Here is a 25025-nt window from a genome sequence, read left to right on the forward strand (position 1 = left end):
GACTCATTGGAAAAGACCCCGATGCTGGGAGGGATTGAGGGCAGGAGGCGAAGGGGACGACAGAGGATGAGATGGCTGGATGGCATCACCGACTCGATGCACATGAGTTTGGGTGAACTCTGGGAGTTTCTGATGGACAGGGAGGCCTGGTGTGCTGCGTTCATGGGGTAGAAAAGAATAGGACAGACTGAGGGACTGAACTGAAGATAATGGGATTAGCCAGAAGGTTTAATCCAGAGACTGTCCTCAGGCAGGATACATTATTATTGGAGAAGGCAATGGCACCCCACTCCAGCACTCTTGCCTGGAAAATCCCATGGACGGAGGAGCCTGGTAGGCTGCAGTCCATGGGGCCGCTAAGAGTCAGACACGACTGAGCAACTTCACTTTCACTTTTCACTTTCATGCATTGGAGAAGGAAATGGCAAGTCACTCCAGTATTCTTGCCTGGAGAATCCCAGGGATGGGAGAGCCTTGTGGGCTGCCGCCTCTGGGGTCGCACAGAGTCGGGCACAACTGAAGCGACTTCGCAGCATATAGACCTACTCCCATAATTTACATTTTATGAGAACAGGATTGGTCAGAAGGTTTAATCTAGAGACTGTCTCAGGCAGGATACATAATCCTAAGGAATGTAGAGGGGAAAAAAATAGTTTGTCCTTTCTTCCTCCTTGAGAATTCCAAACCCCTCTCTCCTTGGGGACCCCTAGACTTCTTATCAACCCGCCTAGGAAATGACTCTCTCAGAAGGACTGATGCTGAAGCTTCAGTGCTTTGGCCACCTGATGTGAAGAACCAACTCATTGGAAAGGACCCTGATGCTGGGAAAGATTGAGGGCAGGAGGAAAAGGGGGCAGCAGAAGATGAGACGGTTAGATAGCATTACCAACTCAATGGACATGAACTTGAGCAAACTCCAGAAGATAGTGAAGGACGGGGAAGCCTGGCATGCTGCAGTCCATGGGGTCACAAAGGGTCAGACATGACTTAGCGACTGAACAACAACAATAGGACTTAGTAAGTAACTCACACAGTGGAAAGCCCAACACAAGTAACCCTTCATCACTGGGCACACATTCAGCTCTTGGTGGTGGTGTGACTAAGTCGTGTCCAACTCTTGGGAGCACATGGACTGTAGCCTGCCAGGTTCCCCTGTCCATGGGATTCTCCAGGCAAAAACACTGGAGTGGCTTGCCATTTCCTTCTCCAGGGGATATTCCCAACCCAGGAATCAAACCCGGGCCTTCTGCATTGCAGGCAGATTCGTTACTTAGTGAGCTACGAGGGAAGCCCACATTCAGCTCTTAAATAGGCTAATTACTTACATAGATAGCTTTAGTGCTGTGATTTTTTGATTAACGTGCACAGTTCTTTTGGTTGTCTCTTAGATATCCAGAAGAGAAGATGTAGTTAAGAGTGGGTTAACGTTGACCAGCAGTGACTCTCAAATGACAAGTCTCTAATACTGAGGCAAAACTAGTGGCAAAAGAAACAGGCTTACTTGAAAATGCTTCACTACATAATAAAATGAAAGAACCTGAATCATTTAAGATTAGGATAGAGAAATCTGGAGGTGATGTAACATAACTGTTTTAATATGTAAATAAATTCCACTTTCCAGCTCTTTGTTTAAGGCTACATGTGTGCCCATTTGTCTGGTTAACATTTCTTTTGACTTTCTGGCATGTAATGTATGGGACTTCCTAGGTGGCGTGGTGGTAAAGAATCTGCCTGCTCATGCAGGAGATGCAAGAGATGTGGTTTCAGTCCCTGGGTAGGGAAGATCCCTTGGAGTAAGAAATGGCAACCCGCTCCACTGTTCTTATCTGGGAACTTCCATGGACAGAAGAACCTGGCAGGCTATAGTCCATGGGGTCGCAAAGAGTCAAGACACGACTGAGCAGGCACGCACACATGTAATGTACACAGCTCACACTGCATCTTTATTTTGTGGAATTGTTTTATCTCAGACACATCTCCTACAGTCTCTTCCACCTCAGTACTTGAATGTTTTTCCTCTTAAAATCCAGACCTGAGGCATTTCCCTCCTAGTAATCTGAAAATCTTATCAGCTCAACAAGATTTCTGGGAGTGAGCTGGGTTTAGTGCAGGAAGAGATAATGAATTTACTGACCAGAAGCCCCATCTTTTCATCTGTGTTGTCTCAAACTTGTGACATGGTTTAGCATGTCAAAATGATTAGGACACAAAACTAAAACTTTCTTAGTGTCTGTATGTTGGTAGATTAAGACATGGCTACACATTATGTTCTGTTTATTCAGAAGGTCTCCAATTTCACATAGCTGAAGCAACTGAATTTCCATGTATTTCTAGTATTAGTCGTGCCGTGTAGTGCTTATTTTCTTTGTAATTATCACCATGTTGTCGAAAGGGAGAAAGGGTAGAGTTTCTGTTTAGATTAACATAAAACTCTAGAAATTAGAACTTTTGTTATTTGTGATTGCAAACATTTTTGTTGGAATTAAAATCTTCCAGGAGGGCTTCCAAACAATATTCTGTCCTGGAATACTAATGTCTGTACTATGAATTTCTCATGTAGAACAGAGTTTTATAACCCAATGAGATTTTTGGCTTTATGTAACCACTGTTTGAGGCTTCTCATATGGCTCAGTGGTAAAGAATCTGCCTGCCAAGCAGGAGATGAGGTTTCAATCCCTGGATCGGAAAGATCCCCTGGAGGAAGACATAGCAACCCACTCCAGTGTTCTTGCCTGGAGAATCCAGCTGACAAAGGAACCTGCCAAGCTACTGTCCATGGGGTCGCAAAGAGTCGGACACAACTGGGAGACTAAAGAACAGCAGCAACCACTACTTATAACTTTATCCTTGCATCTACTATCCTTTTCATTTTAATTTAAAAAGTAAAATCTTTAGAGCAAACCACCTTTTATTTGTATAAATTATTTTCATTTATTCAAATCAACTTAATTTTGCATTTTTTTCCCTAATCATCTTTCTTTTTATAGGTTGCATGCCATGAAGTGCTTCACAATTAACCATTAAATTTTAAAAGTTACATTCCATTTAATAATTACTTTATAGTTACAAATCCATTGCTCTTTTCTTGGAGCCAAGATGAGATTTAGATTAGATTTGAAAATCTTTACAGCCAACAGTTGATCAGGTCACTAAATCGAAGACTATCCATGAAACAACTTCATAGATACTTAAAAGATTGACTTTTATCTTTGACAAAGGAGACAAGAATATACAATAGATTAAAGACAATCTCTTTAACAAGTGGTGCTGGGAAAACTGGTCAACCACTTGTAAAAGAATAAAACTAGAACACTTTCTAACATCATACACAAAAATAAACTCAAAATGGATTAAGGATCTAAACGTAAGACCAGAAACTATAAAACTCCTAGAGGAGAACATAGGCAAAACACTCTCCGACATACATCACAGCAGGATCCTCTATGACCCACCTCCCAGAATATTGGAAATAAAAGCAAAAATAAACAAATGGGACCTAGTTAAACGTAAAAGCTTCTGCACAACAAAGGAAACTATAAGCAAGGTGAAAAGACAGCCTTCAGAATGGGAGAAAATAATAGCAAATGAAGCAACTGACAAACAACTAATCTCAAAAATATACAAGCAACTCCTACAGCTCAATTCCAGAAGAATAAATGACCCAATCAAAAAATGGGCCAAAGAACTAAATAGACATTTCTCCAAAGAAGACATACAGATGGCTAACAAACACAAGAAAAGATGCTCAACATCACTCATTATCAGAGAAATGCAAATCAAAACCACTATGAGGTACCATTTCATGCCAGTCAGAATGGCTGCGATCCAAAAGTCTACAAGCAATAATTGCTGGAGAGGGTGTGGAGAAAAGGGAACCCTCTTACACGGTTGGTGGGAATGCAAACTAGTACAGCCACTATGGAGAACAGTGTGGAGATTCCTTAAAAAACTGGAAATAGAACTGCCATATGATCCAGCAATCCCACTGCTGGGCATACACACTGAGGAAACCAGAATTGAAAGAGACACGTGTACCCCAATGTTCATTGCAGCACTGTCTATAATAGCCAGGACATGGAAGCAACCTAGATGTCCATCATCAGACGAATGGATAAGAAAGCTGTGGTACATATACACAATAGAGTATTACTCAACCATTAAAAAGAATACATTTGAATCAGTTCTAATGAGGTGGATGAAACTGGAGCCTATTATACAGAGTGAAGTAAGCCAGAAAGAAAAACACCAATACAGTATACTAACGCATATATATGGAATTTAGAAAGATGGTAACAATAACACTGTATACAAGACAGCAGAAGAGACACTGAGGTATAGAACAGTCTTTTGGACTCTGTGGGAGAGGGAGAGGGTGGGATGATTTGGGAGAATGGCATTGAAACATGTATAATATCGTAAATGAAACGAGTCGCCAGTTCAGGTTTGATGCACAATACTAGATGCTTGGGGCTGGTGCACTGGGACGACCCAGAGGGATGGTATGGGGAGGGAGGAGAGAGGAGGATTCCGGATGGGGAACACGTGTATACCTGTGGCGGGTTCATTTCGATATTTTGCAAAACCAATGCAATATTATAAAGTTTAAAAATTAAAAAAATAAAAATAAATAAGTAAATAAAATAAAAATTAAAAAAAAAAAAGATTGACTTTTTTCCCATTTCCCTCAACTTCTAAGTTTAGTAGTACTATTTAACTTTTCTGAAAAAATTCTATGGAAGATAAGTCCCATAAAGTAAGTTTAGGAGATGTACAGGAGATGTAGTTTAGGAGATGTAGTCAAGTAAGTTTAGGAAATAGTACACGATGCATTTATCTTTTGACAACTCACAGTTTATATTAGTATTATGAGAATTCTTGAAATAAAAATCTTGGTTTAATGTTGTTTAATCTAGTGTTTCTAGACATATTTGATGATGGAAAGGCCCATCCCCTTTGCACCGGTATCATTGCACTGGTATTTCCTGGAAGCGCTGATGCAATGTGGGGAGATAGAAGAAGGATTTTCTACTGAAAAAGACGGGGAGAAGGACATGGAGGGCCAATGTGCATTCTCTACCTAATCCCAGAAGTTAGTAAAATAGTGAACTAATGATTTACTTTGTTTTTTTTTTATTTTAGGTTAATGGAGAAGAAATCATTGAAATTTTGTACCCTGAAGGAAAATGTTCTACTTATCAGATGAAGGAATCAGCAAACCTGATTCTGTACAAAGGTAGTTTTCCAAATCAGCCATCTAATTACTCTAAGTGCCCTAATAATTTTTAAAGAAATTTCTTTAAAATAAGTTTTAAAGAAATATTGGTAGCCTTTCTTATTTGCCTTACATGCTCCTGTATTTTACAAGGAAAGATTGTTGTTCAAAGAAATAAAAGAATAGCATAAAATTAATACTATTAGCTATACTATTGTACAAATTTCCAGTATTCATTCTCACCTCTTAAGATTAAAACAATTTTTAATTGCTTGAAGAGAGAGCAGTTTTATTTGATAATGTTTCTTGTATTCTTTGAAGCAGCAACTCACAAGCTACCTAATAACAGAAATTTTTTCTTAAAGATGTTTGGACTGCCCTATTATTATATATTATATATCCATAGTCTTTGTAACATCTTTAGTTGACCTTCTTTAGTTTCTTTTATAAATTAATAATTTAGGACTAGTTTAGGGAAATAAAACATTAAATTATTAATATTTCATGAAAAGCTGTATCACACACATTGATTTTGGTTTATTCATTTGCATTTGTGTGGCCTTTTGTCTTAAGAGTCAGAACAGTTCTAGAAGTAAAAAATGCTTTCCCTGTCGTTGATGCTTTTTCGGAGTAAATGCTTAAGATTTGAAGTACCTGGCATGTTATATGTGCCACATGGTCTCTTTCTCCTATCAGTATTTTTTAAAGTAAAACCCCATGTCGATTACTGTTTTTCAAGAATCTGATGGACAAGAAGATGAGAACTACGATGATCCTCAAGAAGCTGAAGTTATCCAGTCTTTGCTGGATGTTGTGGATGAGGAAGCTCAGAATCTTTTAAACCAAAATAATGCAGCAGGAGATGCCTGTGTTCCAGGTAGATGAACCAGAATGAGTAAGTTAGTACCCTAAAGGATACTGGAAGGCCTCTACAGAGCATTTTAATTCCTCTTGGCCCATTTCTCTTGCCCAGGTGCATTGAAAGCCAATGAGAAGTTATCTGAAGAGAGAGCACAAGATACATACTGTGATGGTTCACCTTTACCTGAAGATTTTACAGAGGTGAGGATAATACCTAGGTAGACACTGTGATGCTGTATCTTGTTAGAATTCTCTGATAAGGTCTTACCTCTCCCAGCCTACCAGTTTCCCTTCTAAATATTACAGATAATATCCTGATGGCTGGTTAGTAACCTCAGTTACTCAGAGTTAGAACTGATATCTTTTACTCATTTTGCAGAAAGAACTTACCTTTAAATCATTTAACCTCTTTTGGTGAAGGTTTCCATTCAGGAAAAAAGTGCCCGAAAATCTTGAATCTTTTTTTTTTTTGGTATCTTTATTATTGTTGCACCAAATAAAAGTTGGTAATTCCAAGATCCCATTCCAGTTAATACCTAACCTAGGTAGGAAATTTGATTTTTATCCTTGAATGCTTGTTTTCTTCTGTCTTTCTTGAATTCTTGGTCTTAATTATCATGAAAACATATATTTTCAGTTATTCCATGGCTTTTGCTGTGATCGGCCTGCAATTTCAATTGAGACATGTTTTAATAGATTTGGGCAGCTGGCTCATTCATAATACATTAGATTAGTTGGATCCAAGCTAATAAAAATAAGCTGTCCAAGAATTAGTATTCAACATATATAAATTTGTTAAAATTTTTAAGAAAATAAAACTCAAAAGTTGGAATCATCTTAGATTCATTTTCTTGTTGCATTTGAGAGTCATCCTATGCCAAATAGTTACATTTAGAATGAATAAACAACAGGGTCCTAATGTGTAGCACAGGGAATTATTTTCAATATCCTGTAACCATACTGGAAAAAAATACTAAAAAAAAGAATGTTTCCAACAAAAAGTCATCCCATTCCAGACAAAGTATTACTATTCAAATTTCCTTAAGCCAAAAGAAGAAAAAGACAGAGAAAGAAATAATTTTCAAAATGTAATGATAAACTTATTTAAGACTAAGGCTTCATATTTTCTGGGATATTGAGCTGACTAAGAAAAGAGCATGAAATAGTGGATAAATAATATGTTGTTGTTCAGTCTCTCAGTCGTGTCTGACTCTTTGCAACCCCATGGACTGCAGCATGCCAGGCTCTCCTGTCCTTCACCATCTCCCAGAGCTTGCTCAAATTCATGTCCATTGAGTGGATGATGCCATCCAACCATCTCGTCCTATATTACCCCCTTCTCTTCCTGCCCTCAATCTTTCCCAGCATTAAGGACTTTTCCAATGAGTCAGCTTTTCGCATCGGGTGGCCAGAGTATTGGAGCTTCAGCATCAGTCCTTCCAGTGAATATTCAGGGTTGATTTCCTTTAGGATTAGCTGGTTTGATCTCCTTGCAGTCCAAGGGACTGTCAATAGTCTTCTCCAGCACCACAGTTTGAAAGCATCAATTCTTTAGTGCTCAGCCTTCTTTATGGTCCAACTCTCACATCCATACATGACTACAGGAAAAACCACAGCTTTGACCATAGGGACCTTTGTCGGCAAAGTGATGTCTCTGCTTTTTAATACACTGTCTAGCTTTGTGATAGCTTTTCTTCCAGGGTGCAAGCGTCTTTTAATTTCCTGGCTGCAGTCACCATCTGCAGTGATTGTGGAGCCCAGAAAAATAAAGTCTTTCACAGTTGCAGTTGTTTCTCCATCTGTTTGCCATGAAGTGATGGAACTGGGTGCCATGATCTTCGTTTTTTGAATGTTAAGTTTTAAGCCAGCTTTTTCATTCTCCTCTTTCACCTTCATCAAGAGGCTCTTTAGTTCCTCTTCTCTTTCTGCCATAAGGGTGGTATTGTCTGCATATCTGAGGTTATTTCTCCCGGCAATCTTGATTCCAGCTTGTGCTTCACCCATCCTGGCGTTTCACATAATATACTCTGCATATAAGTTGAATAAGCAGGGTGACAATATACTGCCTTGATGTACTCCTTTCCCAGTTTGGAATCAGTTCATTGTTCCATGTCCAGTTCTAACTTGCTTCTTGACCTGCATACCGATTTCTCAGAAGCCAGGTCAGGTGGTCTGGTTATTCCCATCTCTTGAAGAATTTTCCACAGTTTGTTGTGATCCACACAGTCAAAGGCTTTGGCATAGTCAAAATAATACATAAGCCTGCTCAAACTAGGCATCACTGTATCTATATGAGTCTGATCTTGCTCATTGTTTGAGGATAATTTCCCCTCACAGGTCTTTTTAAACTTCCTAATGAGCATCTTCAAAATTGTCAAAACCAAGCTGCTTTGGATTCTTACTATGTAGCACCCACACACAGTCTTATATACACTTGATTATTTTCATTAAAAACTTACAAATAATTAATGTGTGTAAATAAAAGGAAGTGTTTATCTGTTTGGTATGTATTTCCTAACCTTAAAAAAATGACTACACAAATATTGGATCGCTCACAATATATCATGCTGTAGTGTTTTTACGTAAGATGCTGTTCTTTTGTACTATTAATAATTATAGCAATAAGCTCTTTGTAAAAGGCTTTCTGAATATTTTAAATCATACTGACTTTAATCATATTTTATTAATAATACTATTTAAAATATGCCTTGCAACATATGTTCTGAAATCTCTTAACTAAGGCCATAATGACACATCTCTCTAGACAGCATATTAAAAAACAGAGACATTACTTTACTGACAAAGCTCCATATAGTCAAAGTTATGGTTTTTCCAGTAGTTGTGTATGGATGTGAGAGTTGGACCATAAAGAAGGCTGAAGACTGAAGATGTTTTCAAATTGTGGCACTAGAGAAGATTCTTAAGAGTCCCTTCGACTGCAGGGAGATCAAACCAGTCAATTCCAAAAGAAATCAACCCTGAATATTCATTGGAAGGACTGATGCTAAAACTGAAGCTCCAATACTTTGGCCACCTGTTGCAAAGAGATGACTCATTGGAAAAGACCCTGATGCTGGGAAACATTGAGGGCAGGAGGAGAAGGGGGAAACAGATGATGAGATGGTTGGATGGCATTACTGAATCAATGGCCTTGAGTTTGAGCAAACTCTGGGAAATGAAGTGAAGGACAGGGGAGCCTGGCATATTGTGGTCTATGGGGTCACAAAGAGTCGAACACCAGTTAGTGACTGAACAAAAACAACCCTTGACTACAATAGTCTCTCCCTGTCTCCCATCCACAGTTCCACTTTAAGAGATCTCAGTTACCCACAGGCAACCTCAGTTAGAAAATGTTAAATGGAAAATTCAAGAAATAAACAATTCATAAATTTTAAACTGCATGCCATTTTAAGTAGTGAGATGAAATTTTGCGTGCTCCATCCCACCCATAACACAAATCATCACTTTGCCCATAAGTCAGGTAGTAGCCATCTTGGTTATTGGAACAACCATTGCAGCATTGAAGTGTGTAATGTAACTTATTTATGTTTCTATAACTTATTGCACTTAATAATGGCCCTGAAGTGCCAGAGTAGTGATGTTGGCAGTTTGAATTCACCAAAGAGAAGCCATAAGTGCTTCCTTTAAGTGGAAAGATGAATGTTCTCTACTTCATAAAGGAAGAAAAAAATCATATGCCGAGGTTAGATCTGTAGTACGAACAAATCCGTGAAATTGTGAAGAAGGAAAAAGAAATTTGTGCTACAAGTTCTGTTGTTGCACTTCAGACTGCAAATGTTATGGCCACCGTGCATGAAAGTGCTTAGTTAAGATGGAAAAGGCATTCAGTTTGTGAGTGGAAGACATGAACAGAAGACAGTGTTGAGTACTGTCCGCGGTTTCCGTCATTCACTGGGGGCTTTGAAACAAATCCCACTCAGATAAGGGAGGGGATTACTGTGACTCTTAGTAAAGTACTTCAGGCCAGTGTCTGTGTCCTATTTATGAATGAAGGAATGAATGCCAGTCATAGGCATTATTGTAAATTATCATCTAATGTTTCAAAACTGAACTTGTTGGGTTATTTGGGGGATAACAGGTTTAGAAGGGACGTCAGGGCTTCTGTCCATTTTTGCTTGTGCAGTCTAGTGGTCAGTTTGGGAGATGTACACGTGCACGTGGCTCAGGAGTAAAGAATCTGCCTGCCAATGCAGGAGACACAGGAGATGCAGATTCAATCCCTGGGTCAGGAAGATTCACTGGAGGAGGAAATGCCAACCTACTCTAGTATTCTTGCCAAGATAATTCCATGGACAGAGGAGCCTGGAGGGCTACAGTCCATGGGGTCACTCAGTCGGACACGACTGAGCAGGCACGCACACACACACAAACCATATATAGATGAACTTTGCAAAATTAGTGAGAAATCGGTTAATACAAGTATCAATATAGTGTATGTCAAACTGGGCTTTATCTAGTTATTTTAATGTTGATAATAACACTTTACTCTTATAAAAGGCTTTATACTTTGCAAAATGATTACACACATGGTAGATTCCTAGATCAGGATTATGGTGGGGAATAAGAAATCCAAATGACTTTACTTGGAAATCAAGTTTTAGACCAGACTAAAATTTTCAACTCTTAAAAACAGATAAGATCTAAGAAGCTTTGTTTTTTTTTTAGTTGTCAGTGGATTAAAAACAACCTACTTTTTTTTTTCCTCCATAAAAGTTCTGTGTTTCCCTCAGATCAATTGAAAATGATATCAGAGTAACTTAATTATAGATACTTTTTAACTCTACAATATCTATAACAGGGCAAATAAACATGTAATTACAAGTTGTGATAAAGTCTATGAAGTTTAGAAAAGAAAATACTTGAAAAGAGAATAACCAAGGAGAACTGTGTTTAGCCTGGGTGGTAGGAAACGTCCTCAGAAAATAAAGACACTTACACTAGTAAGGAAAAAGTGAAAAAAGATAAGTGATTTTGAAGAGTTCAAGAAAGGCCCATGAGTTTAAAGTCTAGTTAGGGAAGGCGAGAGTAAAACCAGATGGAATGTAGAGGCAGACAGAAGCCAGATAATGCAGAGTCTTGAAGTGAAAGCAATTTCCGGTTAAGATAATTTGTTCTGATGAAGATTGAGACATAAGATTAACCATGTAAAAATTCCACTTGGCATCTTTTTCTGAGTGTAGCAAAATGCTTCTTCAAGACTTGGGTCTCTGGGACTCAGCTAAACTATGAACTAATTAATTTGTGTTTCCTAGAGAGACACCCTTTACTTTAAAAGGGCAAATGTGGTATTACTTATGTGTGCAATCTGAAGTATGATACAAGTGAACTTACTTACAAAATAAAAACAGACTCACAGATAAAGAAAACGAACTTATGGTTACCAAAGGAGAAAGGGGTTGGGAGTTGGGATTACTGAGTTTAAGATGGACAGATACTGACTTTTATATATAGAATATATAACAACAAAGACCTACTATATAGCACAAGGAACTATATTCAGTATCATGGAATAAACTATAATGGAAAAGTGGTTTTATATGTGTTTATAGATATATACACATTTATATGTATATAACTGAATCACTTTGTTGTACGCCAAAAACTAAAACAACATTGTAAATCAACTGTACTTCAATTTAAAAAATATTTTTTAATAAATGGGCAAAATAATTTAACACGTTGGAAATTTTAGATTTTAAACTGTTGTTCAGTTGCTAAGTCGTGTCTGACTCTGCAACTGCATGGACTGCAGCATGCCAGGTTCCTCTGTCCTCCACTGTCTTCCCAGAGTTTGCTCAAACTCCATGTCCATTTAGTTAGTGATGCTGTCCAACAATCTCATCCTCTGTCATCCCCTTCTCCTCCTGCCTTCAATCTTTGCCAGCATCAGGGTATTTTCCGGTGAGTCAGCTCTTCACATCAGGTAGCCAAAGTATTGGAGCTTCAACTTCAGCATCAGTCTTTCTAATGAATATTCAGGGTTGATTTCCTTTAAGATTGACTGGTTTGATCTCCTTGCAGTCCAAAGGACTCTCAAGAATCTTCTCCAGCACCACAGTTTGAAAGCATCAGTTCTTCGGCACTTAGCTTTCTTTATGGTCCAACTCTTACATCCGTATATGACTGCTGGAAAAAACATAGCTTTGACTATATAGACCTTTGCCGGCGAAGTGATGTTTCTGCTTTTAATACGCTGCCTAGGTTTGTCATAGCTTTCCTCCCATGGAACAAGCATCTTTTAATTTCATGGCTCAGTCACCATCTACAGTGATTTTGGAGCCCAAGAAAATAAAGCCTATCACTGTTTCCACTCTTTCCCATTCTCTTTGCCATGAAGTGATCTCTTAGTTTTTTGAATGTTGAGTTTCAAGTCAGCTTTCACTCCTCTTTCACCCTCATCAATAGGCTCTCTGGTTCCTCTTTTTACTTTCTTGCCATTAGAGTGGTTCAGTTCAGTTCAGATCAGTCGCTTAGTCGTGTCCAACTCTTTGCGACCCCATGAATCACAGCATGCCAGGCCTCCCTGTCCATCAGCAACTCCCAGAGTTTACTCAAACTCATGTCCATCGAGTCGGTGATGCCATCCAGCCATCTCATCCTCTGTCGTCCCCTTCTCCTCGTGGCCCCAATCCCTCCCAGCATCAGGGTCTTTTCCAATGAGTCAACTCTTCACATGAGGTGGCCAAAGTACTGGAGTTTCAGGTATCACCTGCATATCTGAAGTTGTTGATATTTCTCCAGGCAGTCTTGATTCTAATTGTAATCCATCCATCCTGGCATTTCTCATAATGTGCTCTGCGTATAAGTTAAATAAGCAGGGTGGCAGTATACAGCCTTGACATACTGCTTTCCCAATTTGGAACCAGTCCGTTGTTCCATGTCTGGTTCTAACTGTTGCTTCTTGACCCACATACAGGTTTCTCAGGAGACAGATAAAGTGATCTGGTATTCCCATCTCTTCAAGAATATTCCACAGTTTGTTTTGATCCACACAGTTAAAGGCTTTCATGTAGTCAATGAAGCAGAAGTAGGTTTTTTTCTGGAATTCTCTTGCTTTCGCTGTGATCCAAAATGTTGGCAATTTGATCTCTGGCTCTTTGCCTTTTCTAAATCCAGCTTGTACATCTGGAAGAGCTCAGTTCACATACTGCTGAAGCCTCACTTGAAGGATTTTAAGCCTAACCTTATTAGCATGTGAAATAAGTACAGTAGTACAGTAGTTCGAATGTTCTTTGGCTTTGCCCTTCTTTGGGATTAGAATGAAAACTGATCTTTTCCAGTCCTGTGGCCACTGCTGAGTTTTCCAGATTTGCTGAGTATTGAGTACAGCACTTAAACAGCATCATCTTTTAGAATTTTAAATAGCTCAGCTGAAATTCCATCACCTCCACTAGCTTTATTCATAGTAATGCTTCCTAAAGCCCACTTGACTTCACACTCCAGGATGTCTGGCTGTAGGTGAGTGACCACACCATCGTGGTTATCTGGGTCATTAAGATCTTTTTTGTATAGTTCTTCTGTGTATTCTTAACATCTCTTCTTAATCTCTTCTGCTTCTGTTAGGTCCTTACTGTTTCTGTTCTTTATTTTGCCCATCCTTGCATGAAATGTTCCCTTGATGTCTCCAGTTTTCTTGAGAGATCTCTAGTCTTTCCCATTTGATTGTTTTCCTCTATTTCTTTGTACTTTCATTTAAGAACACCTACTTATCTCTCCTTGCTATCCTCTCAAACTCTACATTCAGTTGGTTATATCTTTCCTTTTCTCTCTTGCCTTTCACTTCTCTTCTTTCCTAAGCTATTTGTAAAGCCTCCTTAGACAACCGCTTTGCCTTCTTGCATTTCTCTCTCTTTAGGATAGTTTTGGTCACTATTTAAAAACATGTCACAAGTGCACAGGTAAACAGTCATTACTTTAGGTTTTCCTTTTTCTTTTTCCTTATCTCTGTACATTCATACCCCGTATGTAAGAAATGAAAAAAACAAAATGAATGTGAAGATGGGTAAATGGAGCCAGCAATAATTATCATGTTGTTTTTGTAACATGAGGATGAACGATAACAGTAAACATTGGCAATAATTAATAGGAAAAAACTGAACATTATATAAGATAGTTTTTTTTTATAGTAGGCTATTTTGATATTGATTTCTCTTTATCATAGTCTACCAAAATGAATGGCTGTGAAGAACATTGTGAAGAAAAAGGTAAAAGTGAAAGGTAAGAAAATAATTTTCAAGTATCTATAACAATTTCATTCTTTTTTTAGAAGCACTCTGAAGATTTCCATTTAGATGTTGATTTTTAAGTTAATTTATCTTCTCCTATAAAATGAAACTTGGGTAAATTATGAAACTACAGTTGAAAATTTTAAATGTTTTAAAAATGTTGTTATAAGGTGGTTCCAGTGACATGTGACAATGTGTTTATTATAACATTGCTCAAAAAAAAAGCAATATATTCTCTTCATCATCAGAAAGAATTCAAGAAGGGTCTACAAGAAGATACAGTGATAATAGTATCTTCTCCTGGTATATTTATAGGCAACTTATTTTTCTACACCTCATAAATTTCATTCTTTAATAAAACTATAGCAGGTAAGAAAATAAAATAAGTAAAATAAAACCAAAGCAGGTAAGAAACATTTTAACCCCCCACAAATGTTTTTCCTGTTGAAAACAGTTTCTAATGTAAGATTTTTTATTTTGTAACACTAAATGATGTATCAGGAAAAATTATATATATTGTTGGCCATCAAAGTGATTGTATGTGAATTTTGCTTCATATTAAATGATAACCAAGCAGTCGAAGGGAGTTATATACAAATTGACAGTGAATTTTTCACTAAGTAAAGTTAATGCATGCTAAGTCACTTCAGTGGTGTCCGACTCTTTGTGACCCTATTAATGTAGAAGTGCATGGTTTTATACTTAAAGGATTAGCAGATATCTGGGCCAACTACCAATATCTGTAAGACATAGGCTTTTCCCTGTTTGGCAGGCGAGGGAGAAGAAGAGTAAATTAGTATATAACTTCTTCAAGTGGCAACTGAAAACATTATTAACACATAGATTTTTTTAACATGTTCCCAGTTCTTGGAAGCACTTTTGAAATTTTAACATCTCTGAAATCATGAAGGGTTATAAAATTATAGTCATTGATATTATTTCTTTCTTAATGTAAACTAAGTAAGAGTGTGTCCTATAATGATAGATGTCATGTGTTCAAAGAACTGTAGTACTGATACATTCCCTTCAACCTAGCAATTTTATTTCTAAGAATTGGTCCCCACTCTTGCCTGGAAAATCCCATGGATGGAGGAGTCTGGTAGGCTGCAGTCCATTGGGTCGATAGAGTCGGACACAACTGAGCGACTTCACTTTCACTTTTCATTTTCATGCATTGGAGAAGGAAATGGCAACCCACTCCAGTGTTCTTGCCTGGAGAATCCCAGGGACGGGGGAACCTGGTGGGCTGCCGTCTATGGGGTCGCACAGGGTCGGACACGACTGATGCGACTTAGTAGCAGCAGCAGCATACAATGAAATACTAAGCAGCTGTTCAAAAGAATGAGAAAGAAGGGACAATCCTGGTGGGAGGAGCTGCAAAACATATCCTTCCAGACAACATGAACTTACTGGAAGACAAGAGAGACCTCATGGATGCAGAGCTTGCAAATTATATGTTAATTGCGATATACAATTAGTTGGAGCAGAGGAAAGTGTCCACTATAAAAGCAGCATAGTTGCTATCCTGTTATGATGTTTCAGGAGCATTAGTACATGTCCTCCTTAATGGTGTATACAGTGCCATCAGACAAATGTACTCTGCTTTGTTCCCCTGAGCATCAGAAAGTGAAAAAGTGTACTCTGGCCTTTGTCATCTCATCTTATCACTAAACACTGTTGTCTTCTACGTAGCTTCTCTTTTCTAGCCACCTATTTTACCAAGGAGATGGCTTCTGCTGTGTACCCCTAGAATAATGAGAACTTGTGCTGAATTTTATTACATTAAGTGAATACCCAAATACAGGACTGTAGCCCTAGTTGGCTATAGTCCATGGGGTCACAAAGAGTCAGACGTGACTGAGCACGTGCGTGCATACACACACACACACACACACACAGTATCTTTATACTGAGGACTTCCCTGGTGGCTTAGTGGTAAAGAATCCACCTTCCAAGAAGGAGATGGAAGTTTGATCTTTCAGTTGGGAAGATCCCCTGGAGAAGGAAATGGCAACCCACTCCAGTATTCTTGCCTGGGAAATCCCATGGGCAGAGGAGCCTGGCAGGCTACAGTCCATGGGGGTTGCAAAAGAGTTGGGCAGGACTTAGTGACTAAACAACAGCAAATATAGGAGTGTCCTCTTAGCCTCCTTTTGTAGCAAAAGACGGTCCATCAGTTGGGACTTCTGTAATTAAAGAATCATTTTATTTACATAATTGTAATCCCTGGTCCACAACGAAGGGTGGATACAAACCATGACCTCTCCATCCCCAAGAGGACTCCTTTAACCAAAGACTTGGGGTTTATTTAAGCACCTGATGTAAACTATATTAAGCAGTCGGGCTCTCAGTCTTAGTTACCATCTTTTGAGAAACCTCTGTGCCATGAGAGTGAAGTGAAGGAAGCAGCAAATGGGCAGGCTGAAGCACAAAAGAAGAAAGATGAGGCAGAGGTCCAAGTAAACGTGTACACCCACGGAAGCCACAGAAGCAGAGACAAGGGAAGCCAGGGGCCAGGGATGTGGTACAAACCGCTGGACTGCCTGCCTACTATCTAGAACTTGTCTCGATGGATCTGGAACACCTGTGGCCATTCTGATTGCCTTGACCACCTTGGAAAGACCCACCTTGCTCATATCAAAATGGTCCCTTTTGGTCCTTTACCCTGGACCTCTGATCTTATGGACTAATTCTCTTCTCAGTTGTGGCTGAATGTAATGTGTGTACAATGAATCATCTCTTTTGCCATCTTAGCTGAAGAAAAAAAAAATCTGTACCTCAGTTTAATTATATCTACCTATAAATTTTAGGAAGTATGGATTTGAGGATTTTTTAATCATATAATCTATTTTTAAATAGATTATTATTAACATTACTAAATTCAATAATAATTGTGGAAATGTGCGGTTCAAGGACATAGTATTTACATTTATTTTGGTGACAGAACTGAAGAAAATACAAATGTGTTTTGTTGTCATAGCTTAATTCAAAAGTCAGAAGAAAAGAAGACTGAGGATGATGAAATAACATGGGAGAGTGATGAATTGCCAATAGAAACAACAGACCACGAAGATTCCAATAAAGGCAAGAAATTTATTAGCAACTTTTAATCAAAAACAATATATAAAATAAATAAGTGAGAATTACAGTTTTCAGAACATATAGATGTTATTTCACTGTAGGTCTACATTATTAGGTTCTGTACATAAAATTAAATCACATACGCAGACATCAACGTTCATTTATATGACCAGATTTTTTACACAGTTGTTAGAATAAAATTGTCAGTGGCTTGGAATAAAACATGTGAATAGATGTATAGACACACAAACACAAAATAAAAATTTTGCCATCTTGGAATAAGTCAAGGAGCACGTTTTATTTATAGCAAAGTAGGAAGAACAGGTCAAAGACAGGAAAATGTTTAAGAGCAAAAATCAATTGGTCTGTCCTATTACTGCCTCTTTGTTTTAATCTGAGCTAACAGAGCAATAAAGTTCCATCTAGTGTTAAACTTCTCTTTTCTCATGTAAGGAAATGCTATACTAATATAATGAAACAGCATGGTTTTGTAATTTGAAGTCATTGTTGAAAGAAACTAAACAAGTTGAATTAATACTTTTTTGATTTAGGTAGATTGTTGGTATCAAAGGAAATGCTCGAATCCTATAGCCCAGGTTCATCCCTCCAGCCTCTGAGCTCCTGTTGCATTCACACTCAGTCCTGTAAAAGTTTGCAGCTATTTGGTATGATTGAAGTATCCCCCTGCAGTGCCTGGAATTTACTGTCGCTTGCATAGTAGCTGCATCATCAAAATCCTCCTATCAACTGATTGATGTAATTAAAGCTACACTTGTGCAGACTATAGCAAGAAGTCTCTCCTACATTTTTTCCCGGATAACAGTTGTCTTCTGTTATCAGCAGTTTCCATAGCCAGTGCAGATACTAAATTAGACACATACCACTTCCTTAGACACTGATATCACTTATTTGATAAACTTCTAAAGACCCTAAGGATTTCATTTGCATGGAGAAAACTATAAAATGCCAGAGATAGTGGCACCAAGTACCACGGGTGGGTAGAGAGAGGAGAAATCAGTGTTTCCAGGGCAGTGTTCCCTGATAAGGAATTTCTGGAGCATCCCTTCTTCATTTTTCCTCCATGTGCTTGGAAGCCAATTTAAATGCAAAGTAAAAACAGGACTAAATACGTTTTTATCAAGTGAACAGTGCCATTTGAGTCCAGAGAAACAGAAACAATTTAAACTCCTTTAGAAACTTTTAAGTAATTGAGAGTCAAGAGCCCTTAAGAACACTGAACATTCAGCAAGGAGTTCCCTTAAAAGTTGGGTACAAGGATCTTGCTATGGCTAGGATTTCCCTTTGTTGACTGTAGATACCTGCCTACCTGTTAATTCTATTGCCTTATTAATTTCAATACTCTCAACTTTTGTAAAAACCAGATGAGGTGAGGATAAGCTCAAATTAGTTCTCTTATTGGCTAAATCAGTTCTGGGGGAATTTTTTTTCAATTAACTGGTGTCTTCTTTTTAGAGCATCCCTTTCTGACAAATGAGGAACTCACCACACTCCCCATCATCAAAGTGCTTCCCTCCGGGAAATACACTGGTGCCAAGCTGAAGTCAGTCATTCGGATGTTGCGGGGTTTACTCGATCAAGGAATCCCATCTAAGGAGCTGGAGGTAAGGAGCTTCTGACAGTGGTTCTTTCTCAGATGAAGTTTTATGCAAGGTTAAGAGAAATTTTGAAAAATTTGAAAATGTCTACTTCTTTACAACCTCCAACTATAAAAGCACCATCTTGTCATTTCTAGCATGCTCAGTCACTCAGTCGTGTCTGACTCTTTGCAACCCCATGAACTGTAACCCTGCCAGGCTCCTCTGTCCATGGGATTTTCCAGGCAAGAATACTGGAGTGGGCTGCCATTCATTTCTAGCAGTAAATTAATTTTTCTGATTAGAGTCCTAATAGACTAATTTCAAGGAATCTCTTTAGACATTTTGGAGCTTGATAAATCTCCTTGAAGAATATCCTCTTATGTTAAGATGAAGAGTTTTTTTAAAAAGCCAAGTATCAATTCTAATCATCCACTAAACTTCATAGTTAATACATTATAGATGTGATGCATCATTTGCAACAGTTTATTGATTTAGTATTGGGATTTTAGGCTGATTTGTATTAACAGGACATAACTATTTCTAAACAAAGTTCGCCCTAATCAATAGTTTTGCTGCCTGTACATTTAAAGCATTTGCAATCATTACAATGAATTACTGCTTATCTCAACAAATTTAATTTTATTTCTATTTTTGCTTAACAGAATCTTCAAGAATTAAAACCTTTGGATCAATGTCTAATTGGACAGACGAAGGAAAACAGAAGGAAGAACCGATATAAAAATATACTGCCCTGTAAGTTCCAATTTGGTTTCAAATCAAATGTATGTTTACTATAATTTAAACCAGTTTAAAACTTACATGCTAGTTTATCACTCACGTAAGTGTGCACACACACAGAGACATACATCCAGAGATTTACATCAGTAACAAATAAATTTATATATATAGTGTGAACTCTTTTAAAAGTTTCTGTGTATTCTGAAAATTGATTAGGGGAATCTTAAATGTATCTTCAGACATTTGTGAATATTTAAGGTCTTTCTAAAAATATTAAATGGCTTCTGGATAAGCAATTTCTTAGTTCATGTGTCATAGTCAGATCTATATATTCTGCATTTTAAGCACAGAGAAATGTCTGTGGTCATAACAGCTGTGGATGTGCACGTGGCCACTGTGGGACTGCCAAGTTGCATTGTCCTTTGAATTGTTTCAGATGCCACATGGAAAGACTGGTGATCCTTTTTACCCGTCCCATTTCACAAATCAACATGTGACTTTTTTAAAATATATATGAATATATGTATATGACTAAAATACTAACATCTAGCAACTTCTTATAATAATCATGAGTCATGTTTACATATATTGGCATATTGAATTATATCACATGACACATTGACCTTATCTTTGCCAGGAAGTCATAACTTCAAAGATAAATAACAGAACCAATAATGACAAACATGCAATAAAAATAACACAATTGAATTTTTTCAATCAGGGTTGAAGATACAAAATTCATTTAGAAAAACCTCCTTTAAGAGTTGAATTTCGTATAAATCAAATGTATTTCAAGAAAAATTTTTTTTAAAAAGAATTGAATCTTAGACAAGATTTTTTCAATGGAATAAATAAAATAAAAATGGAATAAAGAGCCTGGTTTGCCATAAAGTACATGATGATTATTTCAGGCAAATAAAAAAATGGCCAGACTAGTATCTCAAAGCAGAATGGGATAAATCATAAATCAAGAATTACTGAGTGTATTTGCTTCTGTGGAACAAGAAACAGAAGTCAAGTGATAGAAGGGCAACTGACAGAGGATTTTGAAATCTATTACTAAATGTTATAATTTGGCAATCACAGAAATAACCAGTTAAATTTGTGAATATTTAAAATAGAAATTACTGGCAATGTATAAGTACATGCAAATTAATTCTCTTGGATAAGATGACTTATATAGTGCTTACTTCGGCAGCACATATACTAAAACTGGAACGATACAGAGATTAGCATGGCCCCTGCACAAGGATGACATGCAAATTCGTGAAGCGTTCCATGGTTTTTTAATGGAACATTACTCTGCCATAAAAAGGAACACATTTGAGTCAGTTCTAATGAGGTGGATGAACCTAGAACCTATTATACAGAGTGAAGTGAGTCAGAAAGAGAAAGATAAATACCGTATTCTAACACATCTATACAGAATCTAGAAAAATGGTACTGAAGCATTTATTTACAGGGCAGCGATGGAGAAACAGACATAGAGAACAGACTTATGGACAAGGGGAAAGGGGAGGAGAGGGTGAGATGCATGGAAAGAGGGACATGGAAGCTTACATCACCATATGTAAAATAGATGGCCAACAGGAATTTGCTGTATGGCTCAGAAAACTCAAACAGGGGCTATGTATCAACCTAGAGGGGTGGGATGGGAAGGGAGATGGGAGGGAAGTTCAGGGTGGGGGGGATATATGTATACCTATGGCTGATTCAGGTTGAGATTTGACAGAAAACAGCAAAATTCTGTAAAGCAATTATCCTTCAATAAAAAATAAATTTAAAAAAGAAAGATGGCTTATATATACTTTTCACTGGGAAGCCTGCTTTGAAAATTTATATTTTGACTATATGAAATTACAATGCCTGGAGAATGAAGCAACCTACCTTTTTATTTATTGCATTAGTTTATTATTTTGGCTGCTTACTTAAAGGAATATAGTTAGATAAGCATTAATTGTGCCAATCATATTTGTAATAAGTACTTTTGTAGTTTCCCAACTTGGGGGGAAACTCACTGAGTTACATCTTAAATATACTTGCAACATGAGGGAAATATACAAAATGATTTCATTGTACTACACCTTGAAAAGATGCCTATATTAAAATACGTTTGTGATTTCATCTGTGGTTATGAGGAAGGTCTCAATCTTTGACTCATCTAGTCTATGAGGCTCTTTAAAAATGCATGATACAGATGACTGTGTATTGTGATGGAAATTCACAGATGACGCTACCAGAGTGCCTCTTGGAGATGAAGGTGGATATATCAACGCCAGCTTCATCAAGATACCAGTGGGGAGAGAAGAGTTTGTGTACATCGCCTGCCAAGGACCTCTCCCCACAACTGTTGGAGATTTCTGGCAGATGATTTGGGAACAAAACTCCTCAGTGATAGCCATGATGACCCAAGAAGTAGAAGGGGAAAAAATCAAATGCCAGCGCTATTGGCCTAATGTCCTAGGCAAATCAACCATGGTCAGCAACAGACTTCGACTGGCTCTCGTGAGAGTGCAGCAGCTGAAGGGCTTTGTAGTAAGGGCAATGACCCTGGAAGATATTCAGGTGCGTGCATTCAGTCTTTCCATGATTACATCAGTGTCTTTCTCTGAATAAAAGCTAATGATTTGAGTCCCATTTCAGTGGAACTAATTCCACCTATTATTTTTAATCTAATAGAAACTTTACTGTGACCTTCGTCATGAATTCTGCCAGTTTCCTCTAGTATATTGTTTAGTGACTAAATCATGTCCAACTGTTGTGCAACCCCCTGGACTGTAGCCCACCAGACTCCTCTGTCCATGGGATTTCCCAGGCAGGAATACTGCAGAAGGTTGCCATTTCCTTCTCCAGGGATCTTCCTAACCCAGGGATCAAACTCGCATGTCCACATTGGCAGGTGGATTCTTTACCACTAAACCACCAGGGAAGCCCTTCCTCCAGTATATACTGTATTCAAATCAAAATGGAAATGCAGGACTTTTACAGAATTAACCATCATCCTTTGCTTGGTGTGATAGCACAGAACAGCTCAAAAACTATGTGCTAGAAACTCTTTTTTTTTTTAAAGGTCAAACCTCTAAGTAGGCTCAATAAAACTTTTTAAAAAAATCTCCACATAGAAAATAATCCCCTACAAAGACAACATATTTTAATATAAGGACAATTGTAGCATAAATGTTTGTTAATCAGGTGATTCCGATTGCTCCACCTAAGCACTAAACAAATTATCTTAAATTAGATAAGTGGTTATACCTGAGGTTAAGCTTCTACTGTTTCCCCACCTCCACACACCCTCACATTTTTTCCTTCGTCCACCCAGTAATGCTAACTTGGTTTGAATAATGTGTTAGGTTCCGACTGGAGTTTTAACTTTGTTAAAGAATTATTTTATTTTCATAGAAAAAAAGCTTATTGACTCCGTGTTGTTGGTGGCATGTAAACAGAGCCTGAGAATTTCCTTCATGATTTCTAATTTGTGATTTTACAAAGATTATATTTCTGTATTCATTTACACCAGCCTACGCATTACTTGGGGGCTTCCCTGGTGCCTCAGATGGTAAAGAACCTGCCTGCAATGTGGGAAACCCAGGTTCGATCCCTGGGTCGGGAAGATCCCTTGGAGAAGGGAATTGCTCGCGATCCACTCCAGTTCAGTTCAGTCTCTCAGTCGTGTCCGACTCTTTGCAACTTCATGGAGTGCAGCACGCCAGGCTTCTACTCCAGTATGCTAGCACAATTGTTCGGTATTTTTTAAACGACTTATTAAACAACACGTTTATAGAGCTTAGACTTTGTTATAGAATCTAGGGATTCAGAAGTTAACCATACAACCAAAGGAAATTGCTGACCTCATGGAAAGTAATTTCTAATGAGAAGATACTGATGTTGATGCCATGAGAAAGTCAACATCACAGGGACGTTGTGGGGAGGGAAGCGTTTCAGTCAGAAAGAGCAAGTGCCAAGATCCTGAGACTAGACTGTGCCGAGTGTTTTTAAAGAACCAGAGCGGGCCCTGTGCTGCAGCAAAGTGGCCAGGAGGAAGAGGTTAGGTGTGAGAGGAAGCCGGACCACATCTGTAGGGCTTTTAAGCCCCTGCAATGACTGTGGCCTTTACCTGAGTGAATTTGAAAATGGGTCATTTAAAAAAAAAAAAGGTTGTTATTCATAACAAAACATAATTTGCTTTTAGGGTTTCCAAAAAGTAGTTTTTACCAATATTTGAAGCGTGGATCTAGTAACCTTTTTTATTTTTCATTGGAGGATAATTGCTTTACAATGTTGTGTGGGTTTCTGCCATTACAGCAATCTGGTAACCTCCTTTATAAAGGTCCTCCATGTGTTGTCTGATGGAGTCTCTGTCTCTTCCATTTTTATTTGGATCTAATCCAATGGACCAGGCAAAATTTTTAAAGGACAAAATAATAAGAATTAATTATATGTAAATGACATAGTATACCTTTATCTACTTATTCTGTTGTACAATTTCAGACCGGAGAGGTACGACATGTTTCTCATCTGAATTTCACTGCTTGGCCAGACCATGATACACCTTCCCAGCCAGACGACTTGTTGACATTTATCTCCTACATGAGACATGTTCACAGATCGGGGCCAATCATCACACACTGCAGTGCGGGCATTGGACGTTCAGGGACCCTAATATGCATAGATGTGGTTCTCGGATTAATCAGTCAAGATCTTGAAGTGAGTACAGGATGTGTTGCGATCTCAGAATTTTTTATTTATTAGTTTGTATGAATGACAGTTTTCTTACTACATAGAATTGCAATTTAGTAAACTTTCAAAACTGCATAGGGCATAATCAAGAAGAAAATAATATTCCAAACTTATATTTGTTTTACTGGAGTTTTTTAACCATCCATTTAAAGCCCCTTATGTGGCATTGCATTTTTACTCTGTATAGTCTTTAGATTTGTGTAAGATCTTCATTGTTGTTATCACACTTTTAGAGACAGAAATATTGAAGTGCCAAAGAAAGTGTATCTTTGAAATGAAAGTTTATATTATTTTGTTATTGTTATTGTTACCTATAGGTGGGAAACACATACTTTATTATGCAAATCGATACTGAATTGTCTAAACAATTACTCCTGATTTTTCAAATTACTACTAAATAAGCAAAGTTAATAAGAGTATGCTGCTGCTGCTGCTAAGTCGCTTCAGTCGTGTCCGACTCTGTGTGACCCGATAGACGGCAGCCCACCAGGCTCCCCCGTTCCTGGGATTCTCTAGGCAAGAACACTGGAGTGGGATGCCATTTCCTTC

The 25025-nt window shown here is 38.0% G+C and overlaps 1 protein-coding gene and 1 non-coding gene across 12 annotated transcripts in view; both read left to right on the forward strand.

Annotated features, from left to right (window-relative positions):
* The window catches only part of PTPN13 (protein tyrosine phosphatase non-receptor type 13), a 221429-nt gene that overhangs the window by 193280 nt on the left and 3124 nt on the right, over positions 1-25025 (forward strand). For all 11 annotated transcript variants that reach the window (XM_070372644.1, XM_070372650.1, XM_070372648.1 and 8 more), the window contains 9 exons: positions 5140-5233; positions 5952-6089; positions 6186-6274; positions 14256-14311; positions 17300-17403; positions 18874-19022; positions 19661-19751; positions 21964-22301; positions 24228-24443. In XM_070372644.1, the coding sequence (XP_070228745.1) occupies positions 5140-5233; positions 5952-6089; positions 6186-6274; positions 14256-14311; positions 17300-17403; positions 18874-19022; positions 19661-19751; positions 21964-22301; positions 24228-24443 (1275 nt within the window). The remainder of the gene's footprint in view (positions 1-5139; positions 5234-5951; positions 6090-6185; positions 6275-14255; positions 14312-17299; positions 17404-18873; positions 19023-19660; positions 19752-21963; positions 22302-24227; positions 24444-25025) is intronic.
* On the forward strand, positions 20919-21022 carry LOC138988356 (U6 spliceosomal RNA). The gene has a single exon (XR_011464658.1). It is a non-coding gene; the product is annotated as a U6 spliceosomal RNA (small nuclear RNA).

The sequence above is a fragment of the Bos mutus genome, chromosome 6, assembly GCF_027580195.1.
Source record: "Bos mutus isolate GX-2022 chromosome 6, NWIPB_WYAK_1.1, whole genome shotgun sequence".
NCBI classification, from domain to species: Eukaryota; Metazoa; Chordata; class Mammalia; order Artiodactyla; family Bovidae; genus Bos; species Bos mutus.